The sequence below is a fragment of the Colossoma macropomum genome, unplaced genomic scaffold (genome assembly GCF_904425465.1).
Source record: "Colossoma macropomum unplaced genomic scaffold, Colossoma_macropomum, whole genome shotgun sequence".
Lineage (NCBI taxonomy): Eukaryota > Metazoa > Chordata > Actinopteri > Characiformes > Serrasalmidae > Colossoma > Colossoma macropomum.
The window spans coordinates 24887455-24915028 of NW_023494810.1; the positions used below are offsets into that span (position 1 = coordinate 24887455).

Sequence of the window (27574 nt, forward strand, 5' to 3'; positions counted from 1 at the left end):
TATCCCAAGTTTGGCTTTATTTTGATAGCAAAATATAAGGTATTGCGGAGATCAGAGGGAAGACATCTTCAAGACACAAAAAAGACTGTGAGAAAGACTACAACATAGAAAGTTAGACTGTGGACAATCACATATGCTTAATGACTAGCACTCCAAACCGCAGAGCTCTAAGCTTGCTCTTACCTGAGCAGCACTGATCTGCAGAATAGTACACTTTAAACATTGGCAACGTTAATCATAAATGAGGCGTTAAATCATACGTTTCTCTATTTGACATCTAATCAACACGTAGTCATTAATGAAGCAACACAAATCCAAGACGTAAAGAAGGAACATGCCATACGCAAACCTCTATGAGCATTATTATCTACAGCAGCAGTTCAGGTGAAGGACAGTTCTTTAAGAAGAAGAATCATGTGCATACAAGAGTCCATTAAAGTCTTTGGTAGATCGGTACAACCGGTCAACCCAGCAGAAAACGTCTATCACTAGAGAGACATTATGTTAGGAGATCAGTAGAAATTGATGAGTCTCTTTATATTGTCAGCTCAGACTGGGCTTCACCTTCACCTTCAGCTGAGGGAGTTCCCGATATCAAAAGGTCATCATCTTGAACATCCTCATCATCATCATCTGATTGGACGACAGGGGTTTCAGCTCCGTCCTCATTAGTGGCTTGGCTGTCAGATGTGGAGTTTGAGGAGGTGGAGGACATCCGCGATTTGATCTCGCAGCTGTCTGGAACTCTCAGGGAGATTTCTTCTCTCAGTGGATCCTCACTGTCATTACTGCAGGCAAGAACTAGAGAGGAACATTCACAGTTTACCAGAAGAACAATGTTAACAGCGAGAATATCAGACATCAACCCAACTTCTGATATGGTAACTGCAATTTAATTACAGGAATTTATACAGTAATGTGTTACACTAATTTGTTACAGCAAAAAGTAATCAAATTACTGTAACACATTACCCCCAGCACTGACCCACGTATTCTAATTCATATTAGACTTTGGAATCCAAATCCAGTCCAGTTTTCTCTGGTAACTGGTATATAAAGAAATAGTACATTGAAAAATCAAATTCACACTATATTCCTCTTATCCCAGATGAACTCAGTTATGCATGTCATACTTGGTTTAGATGAAAGCAGGAAAAAATATTCATTTTTTTTACTTGTATGACTGGGATCATTATCCTGTGTGGAAGGTCCACTTCTTTAGCTTCAATTGGATAGATAGCCTCACATTCTCCTCAAGCACTCTCTCGTATGAAAAGGAATTCATAGTCGATTCTACTATTGCAAGTTGGCCAGGCCCTGAGGCAGCAAAGGGGCCCCAAACCATAATATTTCCACCATGATGCTTTACAGTTAGTATGAGGTTCTTCTGATCAACTGCTGTCTTTGGTATTCAGCAAACATGGCTTCTGGTACTGTGGCCCAACAACTTTGGGCCACATCTTTGACTTGTCATCTGAGGTTTAAACAAGACAAGTTTCTCCAAGATATTCTGATATGTGTAGGGGCGTACTTACTTTTTCCATATAGGAAAACTGCATTTCTGTTTTTTTTTCCTATCAGCATTGTTTAAATGAAGATCAGATATCTGTATGTCAAAATATGGTAAAAAGTCTAAACTTTTCATGGAATGTACTTATTTTTTCATATGACTGTAGATAATAGCATGTCATACAGTGTCAGAAACCACATAAGTCTATTTGACAATACCTAATAATGCAATTCAAAGTGTGCAACTTTCACAATGCTAATGGATAATAATTCTATCATTTGTTAGCTACTCTAGCCTTGTAGCTCCAAAAGTAACAAACTTTGGTCACTAAGTATGCCTTGGCTAATCAACTACACTTGGATTAAGGGAGAAAACTGTCTAAATATTCTTTTAAATGAGTACTTGGTGCTGTTGAAAAACTTGGCCATCACACATCACTCCTAGTTGTAGTACTTGGCCACAAATGTCTGTGAACTGAGAAACCCAGTCATAATCTGTACAGTGCTACCTGGTAGTGGAGAAGGGATTGCGTCGTCCTCTCCACTCGTGCCCAGGAACACGTCCAAAGCCTCCTGATCTGAGATGTCCATCAGTTCCATCTGCTCTAGCATGTCGACATTCACCTCCATGGAGGAGATACTGCCCATGGGAGCTAAGGAGCATGGGAAAAATATACACAAATAAGAAACAGTTTCCTAAAAGTGCATGCTAAGGGGCCAATATTCTACAATTTCCTTGGGATCACTCTGAAAAAACTTTTTTTAGCACATTTATTTTATAAGGGGCTAGGTCCTACATTTTCTTGCATTTTATTTTTCCTCAGTGGCCCACTTATTACATCTGTGTGGGTCCAAAAATGGTCATATTTCATTTTCACATGACCATTTTCCAACCTCACTTTATTTCTCAAAACTGAACAGGCTGTTTTTGTTACTGTGCCTTTAAGACTGATAGATGTAAATGACCTTTGTTCTGATTGGCAGCCTTATACTGTGCAGAATGGAACAACTATTAATCTTATTTTGGGGAAAAATTAAACTTCAACCACTCCTTTCAGATGTCTAGATCCTACAGACTCCTACAGAATACCAGCAGTAGCAACACTCCTTATCACTTAAATTCCTATAGGCCGAATGGGTGGTCCAATGTGGATGGCATCACAACCATGATGGATTAAAATCAGGTTGTTTTTATGCTTTCTATGTATAGACTGGAAAGTGAACAGTGTATTTTAACAGTGATTCCATTCATTCATTCAACATTCATTGTACATACAGTGATTACTTAGTATATCAAATACCTATATTTGAAAAAAAGCAAGAAAAATGTATGTATATACATGATATAGGCCACATGTAATACACGCTTTACTCACGTCTCTTGTAATCTATTTGCAGATGTGCTGAGGAGAGGTAAACATCCACATCGTGTTGGAAGACTTCCTCAAAGAAGCGCTGTCTCTCTCTCAGCTTCAGCTGTTGGGCCGCATCCATGTCCGGAACTCTCTGAGCGTGCTCCGTTTCCGCTGGTGTTAGAAACAGCACACACATATTTCCCAGACAGTTATTCATTAGGAACCCCTAGTGCTCACTTCTGTGTGGTTGTGTGGTTTCAATTTGCAGTCTGTTGCACATGAATAGCAAATGTGTGGTACAGCAAATATACAAATCACCACCAGGGAGCAACAGTTAACCACTGCTTTATTACTCAGTTGAGCACGCTTTCGGGCCTGGGGCTCCATTTATCATTTGCAACCCTATTTGACAAAGAGAACTGCACTCTCTTCCTCTGTCACTATCCTCTTCTCTATCTAAGGTCGTGCACCATTTTGTGAGGTAAAAACCGTCTGAACAGAGGCAGAACACACAGGTATTTAGCAGCTCCTCCCAGTCCACCCTTAATGCTTTCAGTCATCTCATATTGCCGTAAATCTGTCAGAGCCTGCAGTTCAATCACAGCATCTGTCAATTCTCCCTCAGCTAATCTTATTGGGCTCGGAGGGCAATCACATTTACTCTACACATCAGGGGCACTGTAATAGCCTAAAGAGGAGAGTTGCAAAAGGAAAGAAAAATGAGCAGAGGAGCTGAGAGAGAACTCAAAAACCTCTACATCAATTTTGTCCAGCTGCTGTACGTACAGTCATATGCAAGAGGCTGAATACCTCTGGTCAAACGGTTTTGTTGAGGAGAAAATAAGTTAACACATCCTCTACAGGGAACAAAGGTAAATATGATTGCAAATTTCTGTTTATTTCTGGGGTTTAACATATTGGAAAAAAATAAAACATAAAATATAAAATGTGCCATAACTTTTGCACAGGCCATTTTTTTTTTTGCTTTTATTTTTTTGTTAACTTCAGCAAATAAACAGCAATTATGCATTAAAATGTGTTCTCTGTAGTGGATGTTCTAACTTTTTTTCACTTTAAATAAATCAATCAATCAATCAAAACATAATTTGACCGGGGTGCCAAAACTTTTGCATGTGACTGTTCATCCTTTTGAAGTCATAGTGTGTTGCTCTAAAATATGTGCATATATCTTAGTTTTAAAGTTTCCCATGCCATGGGCCATAATACAACCCCACATAATGACAGACTCTGGCTTTTGAACTTTACACTGGTAACAATCTGGATGGTCCTTTTCTTTTCTGGCCCATTGTTGAACATCCATTGTTTCCATAAACAAACTGAACAGTTGGCTCATTAGATGACATTACACCTTTCCACTGTGCATCGGTCCATTTCAAATGAGCTTGAGCCCAGAGCCGGCATCGTTTCTGGATGTTGTTGACCTATGACTTCCACTGTCCACAGTACAGTCTTAACTTATATTTGTGGGTGCAGCGGCAAACAGTGTGTATACATATATTTTCAGTTTTTGACATAATTTTAAAATGCCTGTTGCCCTTTACATTGAGTGTACATTTCATGATAAATAGACCAAAAAAAAACAAGCCCAAATTACTTGGAAAATAGTCTGGTTCCATTGACTTACATTAAAAGTAAAGTATGTTTTTTCCTTCTCCTGTAAAGTTACATATATCTCCTGTAAAGTTATATATATACACTTTACAGGAGATATATGTAACTTTACAGGAGAAGGAAAAAACATACTTTACACACACATAATATATACATAAGTGCTGTCCGAGGTTTTGAAGTTCATGGCATTGTACTGTTCTAGGTCAAATACATATTTCATCTTCTGTCCCAGCTGTTTGGAATTGGAGGTTTACAGTTAGAAAAGAAGAGAAAAATCAAAATGCGCTTATAACAGAGGCCAATGGGCAGATGCTTCAAGTCAAAGGGTTCTCTGTTCTGTAATTCACTACAGGGAAACATGTCAAAATTATCATCTGTGGTAATCAACCATATGCTACAGATGTGGTAGAATGAGATTAGGTTGAAAAACACTGAACTACTCCTTTAAGCCCATTCGTACAGGTCTGTTAATGTTGTACAGTATGTCCGTCCGGGTATATGTCACATATGTACTCATCAGTTAATGCATTAAAGCTTTTAAGTAGAGCAGAGAATTAAGTACATAATATAACGTGTGGGTGTGCGCTGGTGTGCGTGCACATGCATGCGTGCATATCTTTGTGCATGCCTATGTGTGTGCGCGCACATTTGCATATCAATGTATGTGTCAGTATATCTCTTATACAGCATTGCAGAAGAATGCACTTCACTACTGAAGCGATAGCCACTTGTCTGCTTGTCTATGTGCCATCCATTAGTCAGATGAGCGGTCTGACCCTCTGCCTGAGCACATGAGACCTTGGCCACTCAGCTATTTCTGGAGGCCGTTAAAAGTGCAACAGCACATGAGACAAAGCCTGTAGATTAGGAGTATATGACTCATCTTTCATCATAACTGTCTGAAAATCCCTACCCCAAAAAGAGAAACAGCAGTCATCATTCAGAGGAACACTTACAGTCATCAAGAAGGTATCTAACCATACTTCATTGTAATGGCAAAGGGGGGATGATTTCGTCACCCACCCGCTTATGTAATAGTTGTGAACTATTATAAGGTCAACTACTTGTTTTCTTCTTATCACAAAAATAACTTAACTTATTTGAAAAAGGAACAATGATTAATCTTCTATAGCGCAATGTTGCCTCAGGGTAACAAACCCATTCTCCTCACATTACCCATTCCCATACAGATTTAGTGATGGTGAAATGGTTTATAATGGACAGAAGAGTTTGAATAAATCAATACAAGCCTTGTGCATGGTGCAGCTTGTGGTTGAACCCTGTTATTGCACCAGAAAATTTCACTCATAAAAGCAAGTATATATAATTTTTCGTCCACCTAAGAATATGATTCACATCTGTTAAAATGTGAAGTTCATTTTTTGACATTTCACTTTATGAGAAATTGAAGAAATAAGTTTTTTGCCTACAAGCAACACTGTGCAGCAGTGGAATAAATTTAGCCTGCAGCAAGTGAGGTGTTACTTAGGAAGTCTAACTGACAGAAATATTTAATGTGTATGCAGAGGCTACTTTAGAGGCTAGATACCTCTTAATTCTGTCACGTAGTATTCAGCGTGATCAAATGTTTTTTAGAAAACGAGCACCAAGTCTGATTATTTGAAAATTACCTTTTGTTTTAGGATAGTTTTAACTCTTTTTTGTGATTTAAAATGGCATTTTAAAAAATGTAATTAAATGGTATTTAAGAAATCGAAACATTAGTTTAAAATTTCTTTAAAAATAGCATGAATTAGAATTGTTCTCTGTTTTGGTTTTGCATTATTTGAAGATAAACACATTAATCAGTTTATTGTAAATATTTAGATTAAATATTTAGTCCAGTTTCTTATAGGATGCTCTGATTTTTTCCCCGTTGTTGCACAATGTTGCCTCCAGGCAACATACCTCAAAAGATGATTTTAGTTGTCAGGTCTATTTTATGCAAGAACGGTGAATCAAACTTTTTTTCTAAACAATGGGCCTCATTTCACAATATCTAAGAAAAAGGTCTACATCAGATTCATGATGTGTTTTTAAACTGAGGATTGTTCACAGCTTTGTGCTCTGAGTGTGTGTAGATTCCGTTCTTACCTAAGAACAGATCCCAAATAAGAAAACATTGGTGAACGTCAGAATCTTCTTAGTGAAAACTGAGTAAGTGCGTTTTAAGAAGACATTTCTTCTTAAGAACAGCTGGAGAGTGAGGCCCGTTGCTCTCATAAAGTGTGCAATAGAGGGCTAAGGAATGTTAAAGGCAAATTCCAATAAATTTCCAAACAAAATCCAAAATTTCCACATAACTAAAGTGTAAAATGTAAACAAAGTTATTCAGAGTGGTTTGATGTGAAATGCTCCATTCTACACAAACCTACAGAGTCAGAATTGTTCACAGTGGTGCTGATAAGAACCGGATGTCTGAAGCCTATAAAAGCTTCCTCACAGAAAGTTATTGCACAAAATGGTTATCAACATGCTGCCGGATGATTGAGACATTGTTTTATAATAGTTTTTAAATAAAGCTTTGGCCTAAAATGTATTTTGTAAAATCCATTCATGGTGGAGAGATGCATGCAGGCCGGTGTAAGTCTGCATAGAAAATTTCTTGAAATTCAAGTTTTCATGTTCTTCTGATTTGACACTTTATCATTATGTTATGTTATATGTAATATGTATATGTAAAATCCCAGAAGATGGCTTTTCCGGTCACTTTGACAGTAAATAAAGCGGCTGTTATGGCATTGCAGACAGTGAGGTTCCTATCACTACCACTGTAAAGAAGTTGGTAAATGTCTCTACAATTAACCATTTCCCACCAAACCACTCTGAATTACTTTGTTTACCACTCAATGATCAAGTTATGCATTCCAATACTAGGGGGAATAAGGACTACTTCAGGATTTTTCAGCCTAATCTCTTTTTGCCGTATTTGTAGCATATGATAGGTTACCACAGATAATAATTTCAATACGTTTCCCTGTACGTAGAAAAGAACAGAAAACCTGTTGACTCCCACTACACTTAGAATAGAAACCAGCAGCTGCTGAATACTTTCAGTAAATGTAAATGTACACTTGCCCACTGTCTTCCATTATAAGTGTGTTTTAAGTCAGGTTTTCTTTTTTTTTCTTTGCTTGGTAAAGTGTACTAAAGTATACATTGAATGTAATTTAAGAAACGTTTTAAATTTAATAAAAAAAATAAAAATAGGGAAAATGTAGAACAGCCATCAGAGAGTGGAACAGTGCCACTATTGTCTGTATCCAGGGTGTCCTGCTTTTTTGCAATGAAAACATGCAAACAAACTGTCCTTTTACAGGCCCTTTATATGGATATCCCTGCTCTATATGTACAGGGCTTCAGTGCCCTTGAGCAGAGCCATATAGGGATCCTGCTACAACAGGCCATCCCAACTGTGAAAACAGTGCTCTAAAGCGTTACAGAATACTACGCCCTGCCTTTTAGAGCCTGTCAATACATCGAACCGCACACAAACGGCATCCTGGGAATAAGCTACAATTAGAACGCAGAGGCAGAGATTTGGTTAATTGGATTGGGCTTCTAAGCTGATGTCTAAATTAGGAATAATGTAAAGATTATCTAGCAAGTGCTGGATCATGCACAGATACACACAGACTTATTACCAATGCAAATTCCAACAGAATATAGAATGTGAAGCCAACATCTCCCAACGCACACACAATACATTGTAACATTAGCTGCAGTCTTTAAATAGTTTTAGTTAAAGAAGCAGCTCATCCAAATACTGCATGCTAACATGGCCAACAATGAATGGAAGCTAGTAACTACCAACTCACTTTCAGTCAGTCATTGTTAGCAACATTAACGTTTGTGACTCAACTTTTCCTTCAAATGTCCCATAGCCACTTCAGGCTGAATAAACATTTGAGATAATGTTGCAGTTGTTTTATTCCTAGAATGTTTTTGTCTGCCTGGCACTCTGACGTGGAGAGGCTTTAGATCTTTTCAGCCACTCTTTTGGAAATGAGCCATACAGTATACAAACAATGTCATGCAGACCAACTAGTTTAATTAAAAGGTCACAACTGTGAATAATAATTGACAATAGTATAGATTGCTTATATATTTCCACAGAGTTATGTATACTGCACAAATATTTTGAAGAAGAGGAAATACATTAACATATATTTTCCTCAAACCCACTGCATTTTGGTGGGATTAGTAGAGGCCTAATGAAAATATGGTGACTAAAACAGTGACCTGATGAATATGTGATGACTAAAGTTGCAGAAATCCTGCCTTTTTGTTTCACTTTTCTGCAAAGCATGACTTGTCCATTTGGCAAGCAGGCCTGTACAACAGTGTGTTGTGTGTACTCTCTAAGGCAGGTCAGGAATGGTCAGTGACTCGTCTGGTGTTTCAAGACTGCGAGGCAGCCAGAGGCCGGTGCTGTCGCTGTGACTCACTCTCCAGCTATACACTGACTGCAGGCCTCAGGAGGACTAACAGCCTGGCTATGTGACAGCTGTCTCTATGAGCATGTTTGTTTTTGTACATTTTCAGGACACAAATGAAAAAACAAAACTAAAAGACCTAATCTACAATATCAGGACAAATAAGGTTTTTCAAGCCAATTCAAACTGAAATTTTTTTTTGTTACTGAGGTTAAGGTTAGGGTTAGGTTTAGGGTAAGACTGAGAAAACTGTTGCGACATATATGGGCCATATGTCACTGCATAAAAGCAAGTGTGTGTGTGTGGGTGTGTGCACGTGAGTGTTGGTGACAGGAGTACTGAGGGATCCGAGACTTTGAGCTGCTAAAATGCTGTCTCGTGAGGAAACGTCTGCCCTGCTGACTCATCACATGCTAATACTAAGAAAAAAAAAGCTAGTCAGTGTTACCGTTAGCTTGGGCCTGCTTACTGCATTGTTTCGAAAAGAAGAAAACTAAATCAATCATATTTTCTCATATTTTCACTTAAATGATATTGAGGACCAGTTAGCATATATACACAGTATAATGATGACCGGAGTTGCTAGCTTTAGCATTATTTGTGAAGTACAGGCCCTAGCAGTTCATGGCACAAATCGTTTTTGGACAGTACTGGGCAGAATCTTTAGGTGTGATGACTGAATACTAAGTACAAGTCTTATATTCAATAACATGTTCTGTTGTAGTAAAGGTCATACATTCAGAATACATTTAGCATACATACTGATAAGGCATATGGGGTAAAACTGTGCTGTTGTAATTTTTACTTAATTCACACAGTTCCTTGCTGGTACTGGTTGGCAGTGTTCTCGATATAATTCTTCTGTAAATATTTCATAATACATTTGCTTATCATTTGAATGAAATTCCAAAATTCTTAACATTCTCAACATTTTTGTTCTTGCTCTCATCACCTGCAGTCTACGGCTGCTCCTGCTCATGATGGCTTTAGCATTTTTAAGGGACGTATGCTTCAAATAGGACTCTAGGACTCCATGGCACATAGTTTAAAGACACATGTCCCAGTGTACACAGCATACCACCATTTTTACTTTGAGTGGTATGCTATTTCTAGGCACTATTCAATAAAGCTAAGGTTGTCTCAACAAGCACACATACTGAATTCTTTTAGATGTCATGTGGGAGAGCTACTAATAGTATTCTAGTATGGGTTGCCAAAAAAGCCAGGCCTGGTGTTTTCAGTCCATATTTAGTAAGCCTTTCAGAGTAAGAATGCTGATACAGGATCAACTCACTCCTGTCTGTAATGGAACAACATTTTTGTTGAGAGATGTTTAACAGGGCGCAAAATGTGATATCACCAATTTCCAGTCTGACCTTTTCAGGGACCTCCACCCAACACTGACCATCTCCAACATGATATATTAAAGGAGTCATCTCCAGGCAGTAAATGTTTTACGTAAGAGGGCGAGCGAAAAGGGGCAAGGCACTTAAAACAGTCCAGAGCGGAGGACATGATACGACCAAGAGCTCAAGGTTGCATAACAGAAAAGGCTGGGTGCACTCGGTTCTGCAAGTGTGTATGTACTGTTCCTTTCTTCCTTCACCATCACTGAGTGACACACTGCTCAGTCAGGGACCGCAGCAGAGCACCAAGACCTCGTAGCCCGCCTGCTGCTTTTCACCCTTCATCCTTTTCAGTGTTTTACGCTGGCTCTGGCACCCTGTTCAATGTGCTTAACAGCTCTTGTGGCTGCGCAGCAGGCCAGGAAGGGGAAGCAGGGTCAGGGCTTTCTACCTTTGAAATAATTCAGGGTTAAGTGCCTCACTCCAGGGACACGTACAAGTGCTTTTGCAGCAGATTCTCTCCTGTTCTCAGCCCTCAAAATATAAACACAAGAAAGCGTTTGGCTAAAAATTACATTTGCACAACTTTTCCCTCACTTACATTCAGTCCACCAAAACAAGCTGTTGGATCAGTTTCAGTTCAGCTTATGTGAAGAATTGTATTCAGTAAAATGTGGCTCACAAAAACCAACGCTGTTGTTTCTTTACGTTTGCCCTGAAGCTATGAGGCTAACGTATACGACAAGTGATGACAGCTTATAGCTACCAATTTAGCATTGTTCAAACGTTCTCACGGCCTCCAAGCCTTTCCGACTGTTAAAGGAATAATTTCAAAATTTACACAATTTTCCACTTACCTCAGATGTAGCTGGTCACCCAAGATATATTTGGTGCCAAAATTTTGCTTTAGTTTAGCGCTGGAGTTACAAGGCTAATGCCGCTAACAAACACTAGAAGTCAACAGTCACCCAAATCTTTTCTGATGTTGTGCCAAATTCCTCTTTGTTTCCCTTGAAGCTGTGAAGCTAATGTAGCTAACTAGTAATGAAAGCTTTCCAATTACTATTAAAATGGGTTGTCAAAACACATTTGCACCATTCTCCACTTACCAGAGATGTAGCATGTTTGACATGTTTGCTGTCTAAATTTTGCTTCGTTAATTTAGCTACCATTGCTAACAAACAATAGAAGTCAATAGTCACCTAAATTTCTGTTGTACCAAATTCCCTTTGCTTGCATGCAGGCATATGGATTTCACAATTTCTGGTGTTTCTATTTATAAATAACTGTTAATCTTAAATTTCCAAACTGAAGAAATACAGGAGTCTGATTCATTCTTTAAAATGGCTGCTTCCAGTGTTCAGCTACACAGTGAAGATTCATTTTAATAGTTCACTATTGCTCACTAATGCTAAATTAAAGAAGGATAATTTGGACACCATCCAAGTCTTAGCTTAGAAAATTGTGTACATTTTTTTTTTTCTAAACCATTCTATTAAGTAATCCCAAATATACTTGCTTGCATGGTTTCAAACTTTTATTTATTTCAATCTTTTATTTACAGCAAAGATTTGGATGCCTTTTGACTTCTAGTGTTTATTAGCAATGCTAAACAATTTGGCTAATCGTCTAATCCCGAATAATCTTGCTTATATGGTTTCTGACACATTGCATGTGCATATCTAAAAAAAACAACCCAAAAGGTAGCTAAAAAAAGAGACTTTGAAACCTTGAGTTTGACCAGTTTTGTTCATTTTTTTAGATAACAGTGTGTCGTATCGTGTCAGAAACCACACTAGAAAGACTATTTGAGATTACTTGACACAGTTTAAGACAATTATGACGATGCATGCAGACTGCACAGTGCTAACGGGTGCGGTATTAGCTTTCATCACTTGATAGCTATATAGGCTTTTAGCTCCAGCGCTAAACTAAAGAAGAAAACTTTGGATACCGAACATCACGGTCATTCCTTCATTTTAGGCTGTGCTAGCGCTGCACTAAAGCATGAAGCCACTGAAGCTCAGCCACCCGCTGCTGTGGCATTTGCCCAGGTCGGAGGCTCTCGCCCACGTGTTGTAAGCTGGCAGGGTTGGCATGTCTGATGCCCTGCTCCTGTCCACAGATTATGTAAGAAAGAACGGTGTCCCTCACCTCTGGGCGGCCTTACAGACAGCGGGGATCTGATTAATGATGACATCGAGTCACTTACATCACACATCAAGGCTGTTGATGTTCATTTCTAGGACGCATACATGCACAACACTACTAGACTGCATTTCTGGTGGCTTTCACTAAAGAGCCAGTCAGAATGGGCAGAGTCAGATTGACAGAATGGATTTTTGAGGGTCTACTTTTAGGGGTCCTGAGATAGGGTCTTACTGTAAGCAATATGATAATGTACTCTCTTATTGATCTGTTGCTTTCTAACCAGTCTGATGGATTGATCCATTGATCAATTGGGTTACAGTTCGATGACCTCACTACTCCTTCCCTCCTCAACAGATTATTTACTGATAGTAGGCAAGCACATGAGGATGAGATCAGATTTCTTCTTTCTCTCTCACATTCACTCATTCTGTTGCTCTCACAAACACACCATACTTTATTTGGCACAGAACCCTAAAGGGTTCTATCCATTTAGATGTTCTTAAAGCAAACTAAAAGAGATTCTTTAGTTGTGCAATCTTAAAACAGATGTGTTAAAAAGTAACACATTCTGCCTCTAACATGACACATCAGTGTGTTCAGTTGGACACGACACGGTTTGTGTTACTTTTAACACAAAATATGTTGAAATATTTCTGTGCCGAGTTATGGAGAACACATTTCATGGTACTTTTAACACAGAATGTGTTGAATAAGAAAACGATATGAAACAAAAAGGGTTAATACTGGTAACACAAGTAAGTGTGTTGTTGTTTAACATATTTTTGATCACTTCTAAGAACTTCTAAACTTTCCAGCACTGTTTTTAAAGTCCATTATGTAAAATGTTACATTTACGTTAAAAAAAGTAATTGTATTTTATTTTTTCACTTCATTCATGAAAATGATTATGGAAAATGATTGTAATTCATGTTTGTATGGCCATTTTACAACCTCTCTTGATCCCTTTATATAAAACAGGCCATTTTCAAAGCCATTAAAAAAATGACAAATGTAATTTTTCTGTTTATTCACTGCTGCTAAGTCGCTATTCTAATGTAGGCTAACGGCATATTACAGGGCACATATCATGAAAAAACTAATTTTTCATCTTTAATAAAGGAGTTTAGTGCATTATCTTTTTAAAACATCACATTCCTTCTTCAGTTCATACAGTCCATATATGGAAATTAACCTGCAAATAACCCCATTTTAAATTCTTTGTTTTTGTGAGGTCACTAAAACCAATGTGTGTTTATATATGTCTGCCTATTCAGCCAGCAGGAATTTAGCTCCGCCCATTCACATATTTTGCTTTTCCCACTCATCCTTTCACCCTTCAGGACAGGCATGTCAAACTGGGGACCTTCCGGGCCAAAGTACTGTGGATATTAGCATTTACCCTCATCTAACGCTCTGAATATGGTTCATGACGGCCTTGCTAATCAGCTGATGAGCTGAATCAGGTGTGTTTAATGAGGCAGCGTGCTGAAGTCAGTGTTTTGGCCCACAAGCACTGGGGCCTGACACGTGCTTTAGGAGGTGACAAACTGCTATGTAAATTAATGCTGAGCTGATTGGATGCCCTGTATTGTAGTCTAGGCTGAAACACCCTATAGAACTTGAATCCATGAATGGCAGAGCAACTGGCATAGGCTAAATAGGTCGATATGTAAATGTGTGAGTTTTTTTTATAGCACAAAAACAGGGCTGTTTTTGCAGCTTCTTTTCCATATATGGACACTATGAACTGCGAAACAAATAGCATATTTTGTAACATGTTAACTTCATCCTACAGTTATTTAAAAAAGTGAGGAAAATGCAATAATAGCCATAATATGAGCCCTTTAAAAGTGTATAGCTCTAGTGTTCACTTTCTCACACTCCCTCCCTTTCCTGCTCTCATTGGGATGTGACAAACAACAGATCAGCATTGTCTTTCTCTCATTAAGTCACAGCGCATTCATTCAGTCTAAAGAGGATGAGGAGGGAGTGAGTAAGACTGAAAGTCTGAATGCGGCGGAAGAAAAGCAGATTGTCCAGGAGGCTCGACTTGACAAATCCAGTGGAGAGGGCAATGCTCTCTTTCTCTTCCTTTTCCTTCCTTTTTTTCCTCCCTCAGTGGGACTGGCATCAGACTAGAAGACGGATCAGTTTGAGCCAGACTGCCGGACATGGCACTACACCCATGCACGCCCACCCTAACAAAACCAAACCCACAGCTCCAGCTTACAAAATACTAGCAGGACCGGTTTAAAGACTCACAAAAGGTCAACAGTACTGAGGTGATCATATTCAATCTTGGCTCTTACTGGGCCTTCCAAGGGCCTCTCATTATACCTTAGTATTAAACAGGCTTTTAACTGTGCCTTTAAGACTGATGTGTACTGTTCTGATTGGCTGCCTTGTATTATGCCCCAAAAAGAAGCCCAGGCTAAAGCAAAGGGAACAAACTTTTCAATTTGGGCTGAAATCCTTAGGACGTCTGAACATTACAGCATTTAATCTTCTACTACAAAGAATTCACAGTACTATAAAATGACTGTTACAGACTTCCTATCACTGCACTGTGACTGGGTGAGCTAAACTACTGTAAGCTGCCCGGGAGGTCGTATTCATGGTTGTGATGTCACGACCATGAATACATGTAGTTTCCATATACAGATTGTATAAACAGGGAAGTGAACAGTCATTCTTGGAACAATGTTTACTTTCCATCCAGGGCAATGAAAACATCTCACTTTAATTTAGTAACGCAGTGATGGACGCTATAAAGTTACGTGTCAAGAGGCAAACAGACTGCAGCCCTAGTGACAGTACCTTGGTAACCTATTTGCTTTTCCCACTCATCCTTTCACATTTGCCTTTTTTCCAGTCCCACATAACCTCTCAGGCATGACATTCTCCAGAGGCCAGGAAACTTAGAAAAGGAAAAAAAAAAAAACTCCAATAGAGATATATTTCTGAAGCTGCTCCTCTACCTCCCTCTCAGAATAAACACTGACGTTCGCAGCACAGCCGTTTGGGAGCAGCACACAGGAAACGAGCGTTCCAGGCCAGTGAGAAGATTCGAACACAGCTTTAAACCTCAGGGGCCACAGAGCTCATCTGAGGCCTCCTCCTACATGCTGATTGGCCAAAACTGGGTGACCATGGGTCACTGAAAGACCAAAGGCTGGTTTCCTTTGCTGATGAGCCACAATAAAAACACTCCCACAGGCTCTTCCTGACCAGTTTGGGTCAGTGTTGGTGGGAGCAAAATCAGGTGGTACTGAGAAAATTGCCATTCCAGAGGCTTTTAAAGGAATGCAGTTTCTCTGACGATGTAAACAAACACAGGGATGGTCTCCGGTCCACAGAAGAATGGTGCAAATCTAATGTTTACACAGAATTTATAAGAATCTGGTTTGATTACAGAAACATTTGGCCCACATACACTCTCCAAATTCAAAACTGGTGAAACTTGTAGTTAGCAGTGGGCGACATACCAGTTCAACCAGTACACCAGTTGAAATTCTTCCTCCGGTATGACTTTTCTTTTAACTGTTATACCGGTATGCCACAAATACACGAAGATAAAGGGACATATAAACAGCGCAAACTAAGCCGTTGTCTAGTCCGCTGCATCTGAAGAAATTTACTTTGTTTTCGAGGCAGTGGACATATAGAAGCGACCGGCCTTTTGGGGTTAGCCTTAGCCTAACATGGACCAACTGCCACACTTTTTGCCACACTGACTTGTTCTGCTGCATCAGACAATGCCGCAGTCGGGCTAAACAAGCCATGGACCAGCTCGTACTGAAGCGTTAAGGACTGTAATATTTTTGCAATTCCAGCAGTGTCTGATGGTCAGAAGAAACAAGTGTATAGGACGCACGTAGAAGACAAATGACTTGAGAAACTGGTGCAGATTTAGCCTGTACAGGTTCCACAATGTAACAGAAGCTCCATTTAAGGTAGAACAGAAAATTCAATTAGCACAGTTTGTGTCAGGCCTAGAAAGCAATATTGTAGTGTCGGCGTGAGAGTAAGACATAGGGAGGCCATGATTCCACCATGAGAAATGCTTCCTACGACTCTCCGGGTGTGTGTGTGTGTGTGTGTGTGTGTATATATATATATATATATACACACACACATACGCACACACACACACACACACACACACACACACACATATACGCACACACACACACACACACATTGTGATCTATACCAAAACTGTCAGAAAGTCTACTCATACCATGATAATTTTTAAACCATTGGTCCCACTGCTACTTTTAGTGTCTATATTTCAAACTAATGTGACTTTCACAGTTGATTTCTTTTGTGAAAAAGTTTACCCTCATAAGCACTGTACAATTTTACAACTATTACATAAGAATGAACCAGCTGAGATTAAATCTGACTGGACTGCTCATCGCTAGCTTCCCAGCCCAGTTGTGTCATCAGTGTTTTGTCATTATCAGTCTCTATCCAGTGATGTCAGAGGGCTCAGGCCCAAAAGGTTGCAACTCAGCGCTTCATCTCCAGCCAATCAGACTGACTGGCCAGCACTGACACTCAACTGTCACACTGCATCAAGGTGGCCTCTTTCTGTTTCTCTGCAGAAATGGAATGACATCAGTTGTTCCTTCAATCCAAACCCTTTAAGGTGAAAATCGCAAATGTAGTCAGTCAGCAGAGATGTGTTCAGTGTCTGAAATTTGCTTTTTTTTGTTCTGCTAAGGCTAATATAGCTAATAAGTAATAGCAGCTAATACCCCTTCAATTAGTTCCAAATCACACAAATCATACCTCTAACTGCATTGAGTTAAGTAACCTCAAACAGACTTGCTTATTATCTATTAAAATGGACAAAATATGTTGTATAGCTATTTCTAAGCAGCTAACATGCTTCTACTTAGCAAACTGCATGCCACATCTACCTCAAAACTTGAGAGTTGTTAAGTAACCTCAACTGGACTTGCTTATGTGGTTTCTGACAATGTTTTCTGTAAAAATGTACAAAAGTGCATTGCATAGCTAACAACAACAGCAGCAGCCACTTTCAGGCCTCATTTTTGTCAGTACTTTTGTGCATTTAAAAAATAAAAAAAAAACTACATCAGAAGCCACACTTGAGAAATAACAGCTCGACACGGTTTGAAAATATAAGAAATTTGCACAATGCTAATAGGTGGGTTTAAGCTTCATTCGCTAGCTATAGTTGCCTTGTAGCTGAAGTGCAAAGCTAAAGAAGAACTCCAGACACCAAAAATGTCTAATTGACTACATTTAGGTTAAGGAAGAGATTGTATAAATTTGATTTTTTGTCAGACCACAGCTGTGTCTGAAACTGTGCCCTATTCACTACATAGTGCACTATCCAGATGTTCTCATGTAGGGTTTAGTGATTAGGGGACCATTTCAGACATAGCACATCACTTAAAGGAGAAAGCACACAAACTCCTCTCAGATCAATACAGTACAATGCAGAGACGCAAGCCCAGTCCTGAGGAACCACAGAATTACACAGTTCACTATTTTCCCAGCACTAGCTCACCCGTTCCTGCCAATGCTAATTAAGCAATTGAGTATAATAAAGAATGCTATATCCAGGACTGTAAGTGAATAGTATAGTATATCTAGTATTACAGGTAAAGAAGGCTCCACGTTCATTACGCTTCCCAGGAGTTCTTTCCCTCCGTCTGATTGTTGCCACTGACAGACTGCCATACATATTTCATGAGTGCTAGAGAACATGCTCAATAGCCAAACGAAGAGGCGGTATGAGGGTGAGCAACACACAAAGGTCATTTTCCTCTAGTCTTTTCCTGCCAGACCCACAACAGCACAGCATCCGTCCCACAACCACAACATCAGGGCAAATATATATATATATATATATATATATATATATATATATATATATATATATATATATATATATATATGTATATATATATATATATATACATACACACATATATATACACACATATATATACATATATATACATATACATACATATATACATATATATATATATATATATATATACACACATACACACACACACATACATATATACATATATATATATACACATACATACATACATACATATATATATATATATATATATATATATATATAGATATATATAGAGAGAGAGAGAGAGAGAGAGAGAGAGCGCTCTGTTTTTCCTCTCAACACCAACACTTCACTCTTTACAGCAACTGCGATCCACAAACCAATTCCCACAGTTAAAAGGCAGGCTAAAGTGAAGTGTTCCCAGTAACTGAATACAAGGAGGCCTAGGACTACACTGGCTTACAGGAAAGGGTGCAGGAGGTGGAGGACAACACCAGATGCTGAAAGGGGAGAGTATAACTTTGCCATGATGTCATCTAATTCTGGTGAGCATTAGAAGAGGTGTGTGCGTTTACACATGATTAGTGGGAGAGATAAAAAGAAACGCAGAAGACTGGGTGTAGCCTGACTCTAGAAGGTCAAAGTGAAAGTGTCTGTGTGGATCATGCAAACTGCAAGCCTAAATCATTTGCCTGAAAAAGTTAAATGACCTCAAATAGATTTGCATATATGGTTTCTGACACTGTATGACACATTGTTATCTATATAAATGGACAAAAGTACATTATATAGCTAAAAACAGTAGCAGCAACCATCTTGAAACCTAAATTTTGTTTAAACGTTTATACATAATAGTATATTGTACAGTGTTGGAAAAACATAAGGAAGTCTATTTGACATTACTAAGTCAATGTGGAGTGCAGGATATCGGTCCCTACTGAAAACAGCACAGACCAGCATGAATTCCATGCTGATCTAAGCTGGTCTGTGCTGCTCACCCAGCGTAGTCATGCTGGTTGACCAGCATACCAGCACCCAAAACACTATTTATTCGCACCGTCGTAACAAAATCTTGTATCTCCACTTTTATTTTTATTTTTTACCAAAATTTGCCATTGCTAACTACACCTTACATTGAGTACGTTTACATGCACTGAATAATCCGATCAAAATTTCTGCAGTTATCTGATTATTCAAATGGTCATGTAAACAGCACATTCCGATTTCTTAGATCAGAGTAAGGCCTAGAAATTCGATTAAGAAATCCAATAAAGAGAGCTGGATTTTAGCTCAGTAATCAGATTTCTCAGTGCATGTGTACACTTACTCTAATTTCTTTTGGATTTCTCAGTCTGCGCATGTGCAAAAAAAGATCGCAGTACCAAAATAAGCGAGCGGCATTGCTGAGAGATGGCAGCAAATCACTTGTGGAGCGACACTGAAACTAACTACACGCTTGACGAAATGAAGGATTTAACTTTTCCTTAACTTCTAGATGAAAAAGGAAAAAAAAAAAAAGCTGTGGCATGAGGTTTGAGTTTTACATTACATTTACGTCACGTCTTCCGTGAGTTTATTGGCAGGTTGCAAAGCAGAAATCCAATTACTGTCTGAAACATGTAGATGCAGATTTTTCACATTATCTGATTACTCAAGTGCATGTAAACACATTGATCGGATTACTAACAAAAACTGATTTTCTGCAGTTATCGGATTATTAAGTGAATGTAAACACACTCATTTTGTCATTTCATGATGGACCAGTAGAAATCCAAAATTAGCTGGAATAAATAATTTCTCCACTGACACGCATTACAAGCAAGAATGTAAATTATGTAAAGTTACTTTTTTGGAGATACGTTTTGTTCGGAAAGCAATGATGCTGGTTTTGCTGGTGACCTATCCTGGTTTTTCTAGCAGGGCACCATGAGAAACCTCATAAGCAAGTCTATTTGAGATTACCTAACAGCTTGATGTGGTTTGAGTGAAGTGTGTGAAGATTTAGCCATGCAGTTTTGCTAGTTATTTTCTATATGTTTTTTGCAATATTAGCCTCATAGCTCCACTGCAAAACTCCAAAGGCAAATTTCAAACAAAACATTTCATGGCTGATCATCACGATTACAAGTGTCAGAGGAAAACTGTGTAACTCCGATTTTTTGGCAAACTACCACTGTTAGCAGCAAAGGGGAATACCCGACGATTAGCATTGTGCAAACTCTGCATGCCTAAACCGTTTGCCTCAAACCACATCAAGTGTTGTCAAAAAGACTTGCTTGTATGATTTCTGGGACTGTATGACATACTGTTATCTACAAAAATGAACTAAAGTACGTAAAATAGATAAAAACAGTGATAGCAGCCACCTGCTACTCTTTCCTTTACAACCCACCTTAAACCTGAACTGCTGAAACGATCAGATTTGGGCTTGGCTCCAGCAGTGAATTATTAATGATGGCGGTATGTGATCTAGTGTATCTGTGAGCGTGTGTATTTATGTCTGTATTGGAAACAGGGTGAACTTCAGCCTGGCATCATCAGAGCCTTTCACTATTCGCCACAATAACTTCATTGTTAACCCTCTCATCATCCTCAATAGAGCCCTTTAATGTGAAGCCATTAATAGGTCATCCCCTATTCAGCTGGCCTATAAGTCGGACAGATGATGGGAAGCTGAGAAACGCGAACAGTTAGAGCAAACAATTAGGGCTCAGAAACCTATTTTACATAGGAATGTGAGAATGAGGCTTCAGAGGTTTGAGAATAAGATGATGCTGGGAAAATAAATGTAGGTAGTTAGTATTAAGGAAATATTACACTTTATGATTTTTACCAATTAAAAAAATTCTTGGGCTGTGAGTTAAGTTAAAAGTAAAGTTGTTAGTATGCTTAATATGGCATGCTCACAAGAGGCCATTTAGTGCCTTTCTGACCAAAGACAGCCAACAAATTTTTTACAGAATGTGACTGCTAAATACAGGAGAACGTCATGAAATGATGCTCATGGCCAGCTTGAACTATGAGGAGATGATGGATAACCCAAGCAGGATGTCATTATCTTTTTGCATTGTGTATCATCAGAAAATCTTCATCATACAGTTTTGTCTTTCAGCACATAATAATGTAAATGATACAGCACAGTCTGGCACTGAATTTAGCCAAGAATTTACTGGCATCATCTTTTACAGTGTAGCATGCAATAAACTTATTAGGTGGCTGTTATCACAGTTTGCAGAGCACTTTAGTGTGATAGCACTTCTGAGAATTTCACTATAAAAGTAGAGAGAGAGAGAGAGAGAGAGAGAGAGAGAGAGAAAGAGAAAGAGAGACTTTGCTCCACTTATTACAGACCACGGAACGAGGTCGGGGGGCCACGCGTGCCGATTTTTAGTTTCACTGTATAAAACCAGATCCATCCCACAGGTATATTCTCGGTATGACTTACTGTCCAACCCACTTTGTTGCATGAAAATAAAGATGCTTAATGTCACTTATGGGCCATTCTCTGCAACATAGTCTACAATCAGTAAATATTTCAAACCAAAAGAATGAAGCGCTGAAATAATTCAATCAAACCAAAGCAAGTTCGAAAGGTGACTGTGACACCAAGCACTTTACTACAACCATCTACTACAGTATAGATTGAGTCACTTTGCAATTTTGGTGATACACACACACACACACACACACACACACACACACACACATATTGTGTATACAATAATGCTCGTTACATTGTGTGACAATTTCATGATGAATGGATCTCACACACACACACACACACACACACACACACACACACATATATACACATACATACATAATATATATATATATATATATATATATATATATATATATATATATATATATATATATATATATATTTTATTATTTATTTATTTTCCCCCCACAGCAACCAGTTATCAACCACCTGAAATTGCTGAAGCTGAGCAGTCCCTTTGCATTTTCTCTGGATAGGTTAGAGTTACAGGTGAAGAAAAATTAATCTGCAGCACACCATCAAAATGAAGTCATTGAAAATGACTAAAACACCTCCTACTAGCTAACAATGACAGTGTCTATTCCTGCCTCTTTGGTCTTTTGAATTGTGAGTGTTGTTGAGTTTCAGGGTCTTCCAGAGTGAGTCTGATTCTCTGCTCAGTTCCTCAGGGATCTCCATCAGAGAGATTTATCACCGCATAAGAAGACAAGAGCAGCTTACCGGCCACTTCCTCAGCCTGCCTTATTTAGAGCTGGCACACAGATCTGCAGCAGCAAAGAGCAGGCCGACACTCCTGAGCAAAGAGAGCCACTATTTACAGTTGTGACGGCAGACAAAGAGACTGGAGGCTGCAGTAAGCAATCCAGAACTCATAAATTTACAAACAGATACTTTACTGGGGAACATTTTGGGTGCTGGCCAGTTCATGGAATACAAGCACAAGAAATAAGGACAGACAAGACCTGCATCAGTTCCTTGTATTAACTATAAGAGGGTAAAACTTACAAGCTTATTAATTCACCATTAAAAAACTGAATTTTCCTTGCTTTCTCAAAGAGTTTCTTGAGTTTTGTTAATATTGTTTAAGACTTAACGTTTTCTTCTGATCTGCAAAAACAGGCTGTTTTGAATTATCATGGTTGTGATCCACATCTACATATTACCATTCAGCATTCCTCAAGATTTCAAGCCAAACAGCAACATTTCAACCCAGTCTGCTTTTCGAATGAGGTACAATACAAGGCCAATCAGAACAGAGGTTATTTACATATATCAACATCATCATAAAGAGGGGCTGGAGAATGGTTATGTAAAAAAGAAATATGTTTTTGTAAAACCACACACACAGAAAAACTAAAAGGACAAGAAAAAATGTAGAACATGAGCCCTTTGAAGAAAATTCCATAAACATGAAGGCTCTCCGTAAAACAGTCCAGATAGTGTGATATTGCCCACGCCAAGTGAAACACCGCCATTCCCTGCAGGATAAACATTTCTAAGGCGAATGACCATACCGCCAGGCCATGGCAGATTGTTCCCCGGGCAGCTGGTGAATGGAACCGTCCAGGCAGACACGGTTCTTATTAAATTTAGATTACAATGAGTCTTTGGCCCAAAAACATGAAAAATGTGTGATTTGTCATCCTGTGACCAATCTGATTTCTAGACTCATTACTCAACACAAGTGTGTGCATCTGTGGGTGAGAGAGAGGGAGAGAGAGAGAGAGAGAGAGAGAGAGAGAGAGAGAGAGAGAAGCAACGAAGTGTGGGAACTAGACAATCACTGCAGCCTCACAGTTAGTCTCCCTGGACTGACTGCACAGTCGCATTCATAGACTCCACTCTTCATTACAGATTTCACTCTAAAATGTTCTTATTTATGGGTAGCTCTGGTTCTAAAATCTGATTGGCTGAGCGACATTCAAAATTTGTAATTTTTTGTTTACTCACTATTGCTAGATCTCTGTCAAACTGTTATTCTAAAGTAGGCTAATGCAGCATATTAAAGGGCCATCCATTTTGAATTCTTTGTTTTTGTGATGTCACAAAATACAACACGTGTATATATACATACATATACGTTTATATATATATATATATATATATATATATATATATATATATAAAAATCTAATGCAATACAGGTACAATACAGGACAGCCAACCAGAACAGAGCTCTTATTTACATATATCAGCCTTAAAGGTACAGTACCAAAAACTGCCTGTTCATTTATAAGCGATAAAGAGACGTTGGAAGATGATCATGTAAAAATGAATTATGGCAAATTTGGACCTCATGGAAAAAAATGAAAAGCAAGAAAAAGGTGAATGTGGGTCCTTTAAGTTACAGTAGCTACCCATGAGTAATGAACATGAAAGTAGAAATATAGGGAGTCCAATGAAGACCTTGGGATTGTCACACCTGTACTGCCAGCAGTTACACCACTCATGTGAATTCTGTATGAAAGCAACAAGTACATGTGAAAAAATCTATGATTGTTATGTAGCCACATAACAACAAAGCCTAATGTTAATAAACTACAGTGCTGGGCAGGAGAAATGTATATTGTGATAGTTATTTATCATCATGTATTTTGCTTGCTATTTCAGATTGAGCAATCAAGACTTGAGTCAAACAGGGTGGTAGAATTAACTGGACAGACATTCTAGAACCCTGCTTGTTCCATGCCAAGGTTTGTTTAGCTGATCGGGTGCAGCAGCTTTGCAGCTTGACTCAGACTCAGTCTCAGCAAATCCTTAGAGGCCATCATAAGGAAAGTTCCCAGCCGAATATGGTGATACCCTTGTGTATGAAACCCTCAGAAACAACACCACCAAACAAGCACTGACTTGATTCACAGTATCTGTTACCTTCAGATAACGTCAAGTCCTAAAAACTGCTACTTACAACATTCTGAAACAGACTGAGGAGACACAGCTCCAAATAAGGAAAGGAATTAAGAGCCCTTGGAAAGAGTAGTTGATGCTATATCACCATTAAAGGTACAATAAGAGATTTGCAAAGCAACCAAAAATGTATGACATATTGCTAAGGTTTTTACACTCTGCACTGGGTGACATTTTTATTATGTTGTTTACAAATGGTACAAAGTCAACATATAATAAATATAATGAGTTTACCGATTAACAGTCTTTAACTGCTGAATTGTAGCATCTAAACATGTTTTTTGTATCTGAGATCATGTCTATGTATTCTCCAACATTCCCCATAAAGTTCATTGGCCCTGAAATCACTGACTGTAACTTTAATGTAAAACCTCTAATTGTACCTTTAAAACAGCCTCTCCAAGTTTCTTTTGATTAAAAAACAGTGCAATTCGTCTTTAATTTCTCCAAGTTCAATTGATTTTAAGTTAATTGAACTGACCTGAGCTGGATTTACTTGTGTTTTTAATAAAAAGAACAGTTAATTATGTATGTAACAATGAGTTCAAACAATTAGCAGAGCCTGGAAGTGGCATGCTTAAATTTAGATCAATGCACATATGATATACAGTATGCATATTATGTTACAGCAACAACAAATTAAGTATGTATTTCAGGCTGTTGAATATTTAACAACTCTGTACAGGCCAAAGCTGTTGAATGTTAAATATTCATAACAAAACATTATCCTTCAGTAAAATTAACATTCGATGCATGTGAAATACAATATGTAGTATAATGTGATACTTTATGATTGTATAAACAGCCTCTAATGCGACAAACAGTGGTTGAAGAAAGTGTCTAATGGCAGTGTAGCCACAGTGTACTCAATGTGTGTATTGCATATGGCTATGTATAGTATTTAAAGAGGAAATAGGAGTTGGAGGAGTGTTTGGTATATTTAGTATATGGTTTGATTCCTCTAGACAACTGCATGATCTAATTTGACTCTTTAATAATAACATGAATAATCTCTAATTATATAACACTTTATTTGCAAAAAGTCAGCAAACTTTACACAGGAGGGTCAGCAAAACTCTGGAAATTTAAAACATTAAGACTAAAAATGAGGAATGCTAATTCTGATTTCGAGGATCTAATTGCTAGAGAATCTTAATGGTATTGATGTGTACATAATTAAATTGTTTAAAATATAAAATAAAAACACAAAACCACTTTGAATTACTTTGTTTAAATGTAGACAAGGTCACTCTAAATGGTTTGATATAAAATGCAACTTTCTAAGAAAATGGTCAGAATTATTCACAGTGGTGGAACCAGACATCCAAAGTGATTAACACCTCTTAAAGCCACTTCACAAAAAGTTATGATATGAAATAGTTACAAATACATCTAATACTGCCTGATTACATTGTTCACAGTTTTGAGATAAGGTTTTGGCCTCAAACATTTTAAAAGCCATTCAGAGTGGAGGAATACATGAAGGGTATTGAAAGGCAAAGTAGTCCTCAAAAAAAAACCTTTTTTTCCCCCAGATTTACTACCATTTTACTATATTTCCATTATCAGCATTACATACAAAACACGTGTAGGTACACTGTTGGTTTTAGATAGTAAATAAAATGGCTAGATTTGTGTTGGAGATCATCACGGCCTCTGGTTCCCATCACCACTACTGTTAATGTAAAGAATCTGAGTTGATAAGTTTCTCTACAATGACCCATTTCACATCAAACCACGCTGGTTTTGTTTACATCTCAACGAAAGAATTATGCAGAAATTTTGAAAAATCATTGGCATTCCCCTTTAAGCACTTGTTGCAAATGAACAGTAAAGATACTGAATGCTGAAAGGTAAGAAGGTAAATTGTGCAGCATTGTACTCACATGGCAGCCGTTTGTTGTGCAGGTTCGTCCCCTTTGAGCTCATGATTCCAATGGCTCTGGAAACACAAACTCACATACACACAGCCACGGCCAACAAGATGGTCAAGAAACCTCACACTGGACTGGACCCTCTGTTACACACTCTCCACAGCATCAGTAGCAAGTCCAGCACAACACATTCTCTCTCTCTCTCTCTCTCTCTTCTTATTTCTTTCTTTCCTTCTTTCCCCTCTCCCTCTCTCTCTCTCTCTCAGTGTGATACTAACTTCACTCTCAGGATATTGTAATATATTCACTTTAGCACAGCACTAGCCCTCCCCTCAGTGTCAGACACACTCTAACTTGAGCAGACTGAGGACTGAGGGTTTAGGCCAGTGGGTCATACCATCTGATTACTTGAGGGGGGGGGGACTCACTCACTGGCTGGACACTACCATATGAGACAGAGGGGGAAGGAATTGTGCAACAAGGAAGGAGAGTCTGAGTTTGTTAACCAAAGCATGCTTTCTGACTCCCTGTCACTCACACACACTCACACGCAGGAGGAGCTTCTTGGGCGTCTGAGCTCTGACAGGAAACAAGCTCAGTTTTCCTTTAACAGAAATAGTGCTGACGTAGAATGAATTAAAATGTGTGTAATGTTCAGTGCAGCTACCCTGATAGCAAAACTAGCATAGGTCAGTATGACTATGCTGGGTGAGCAGCTAAACCATCGCCACACCAGCATAATCCGGCTGAGACCAGCTTAGACCATGGAATTCATGTTGGTCTGTGCTGTTTTTCAGCAGGGTATATACAGTGGGGTCCAAATTAAACAAGAAGTTTTAAAATCTTGAAAAAATTATATATATATATATTATTTTTATATTATATTATATATATATTATACTTCTGCATTTTATATATATATTATACTTCTGCATTTTAATCGCCACAACTTTCCTTTACTTAAATTTTTTCAAGATTTTAAAACTCTTTGTTTAATTTATATAT

The 27574-nt window shown here is 38.4% G+C and overlaps 1 protein-coding gene across 1 annotated transcript; it reads right to left on the reverse strand.

The window, feature by feature from the left end:
- si:ch211-253b8.5 (dysbindin) lies at positions 1 to 26932 on the reverse strand. Its single transcript, XM_036560116.1, has 4 exons — positions 26582 to 26932; positions 2886 to 3035; positions 2019 to 2162; positions 1 to 801 (listed from the first exon to the last, which is right to left on the reverse strand). Exons 1-4 carry the CDS (start codon positions 26622 to 26624, stop codon positions 536 to 538), a joined length of 603 nt encoding a protein of 200 aa, XP_036416009.1. The 5' UTR covers positions 26625 to 26932; the 3' UTR covers positions 1 to 535.
- Between the last annotated feature and the right edge of the window lie 642 nt (positions 26933 to 27574).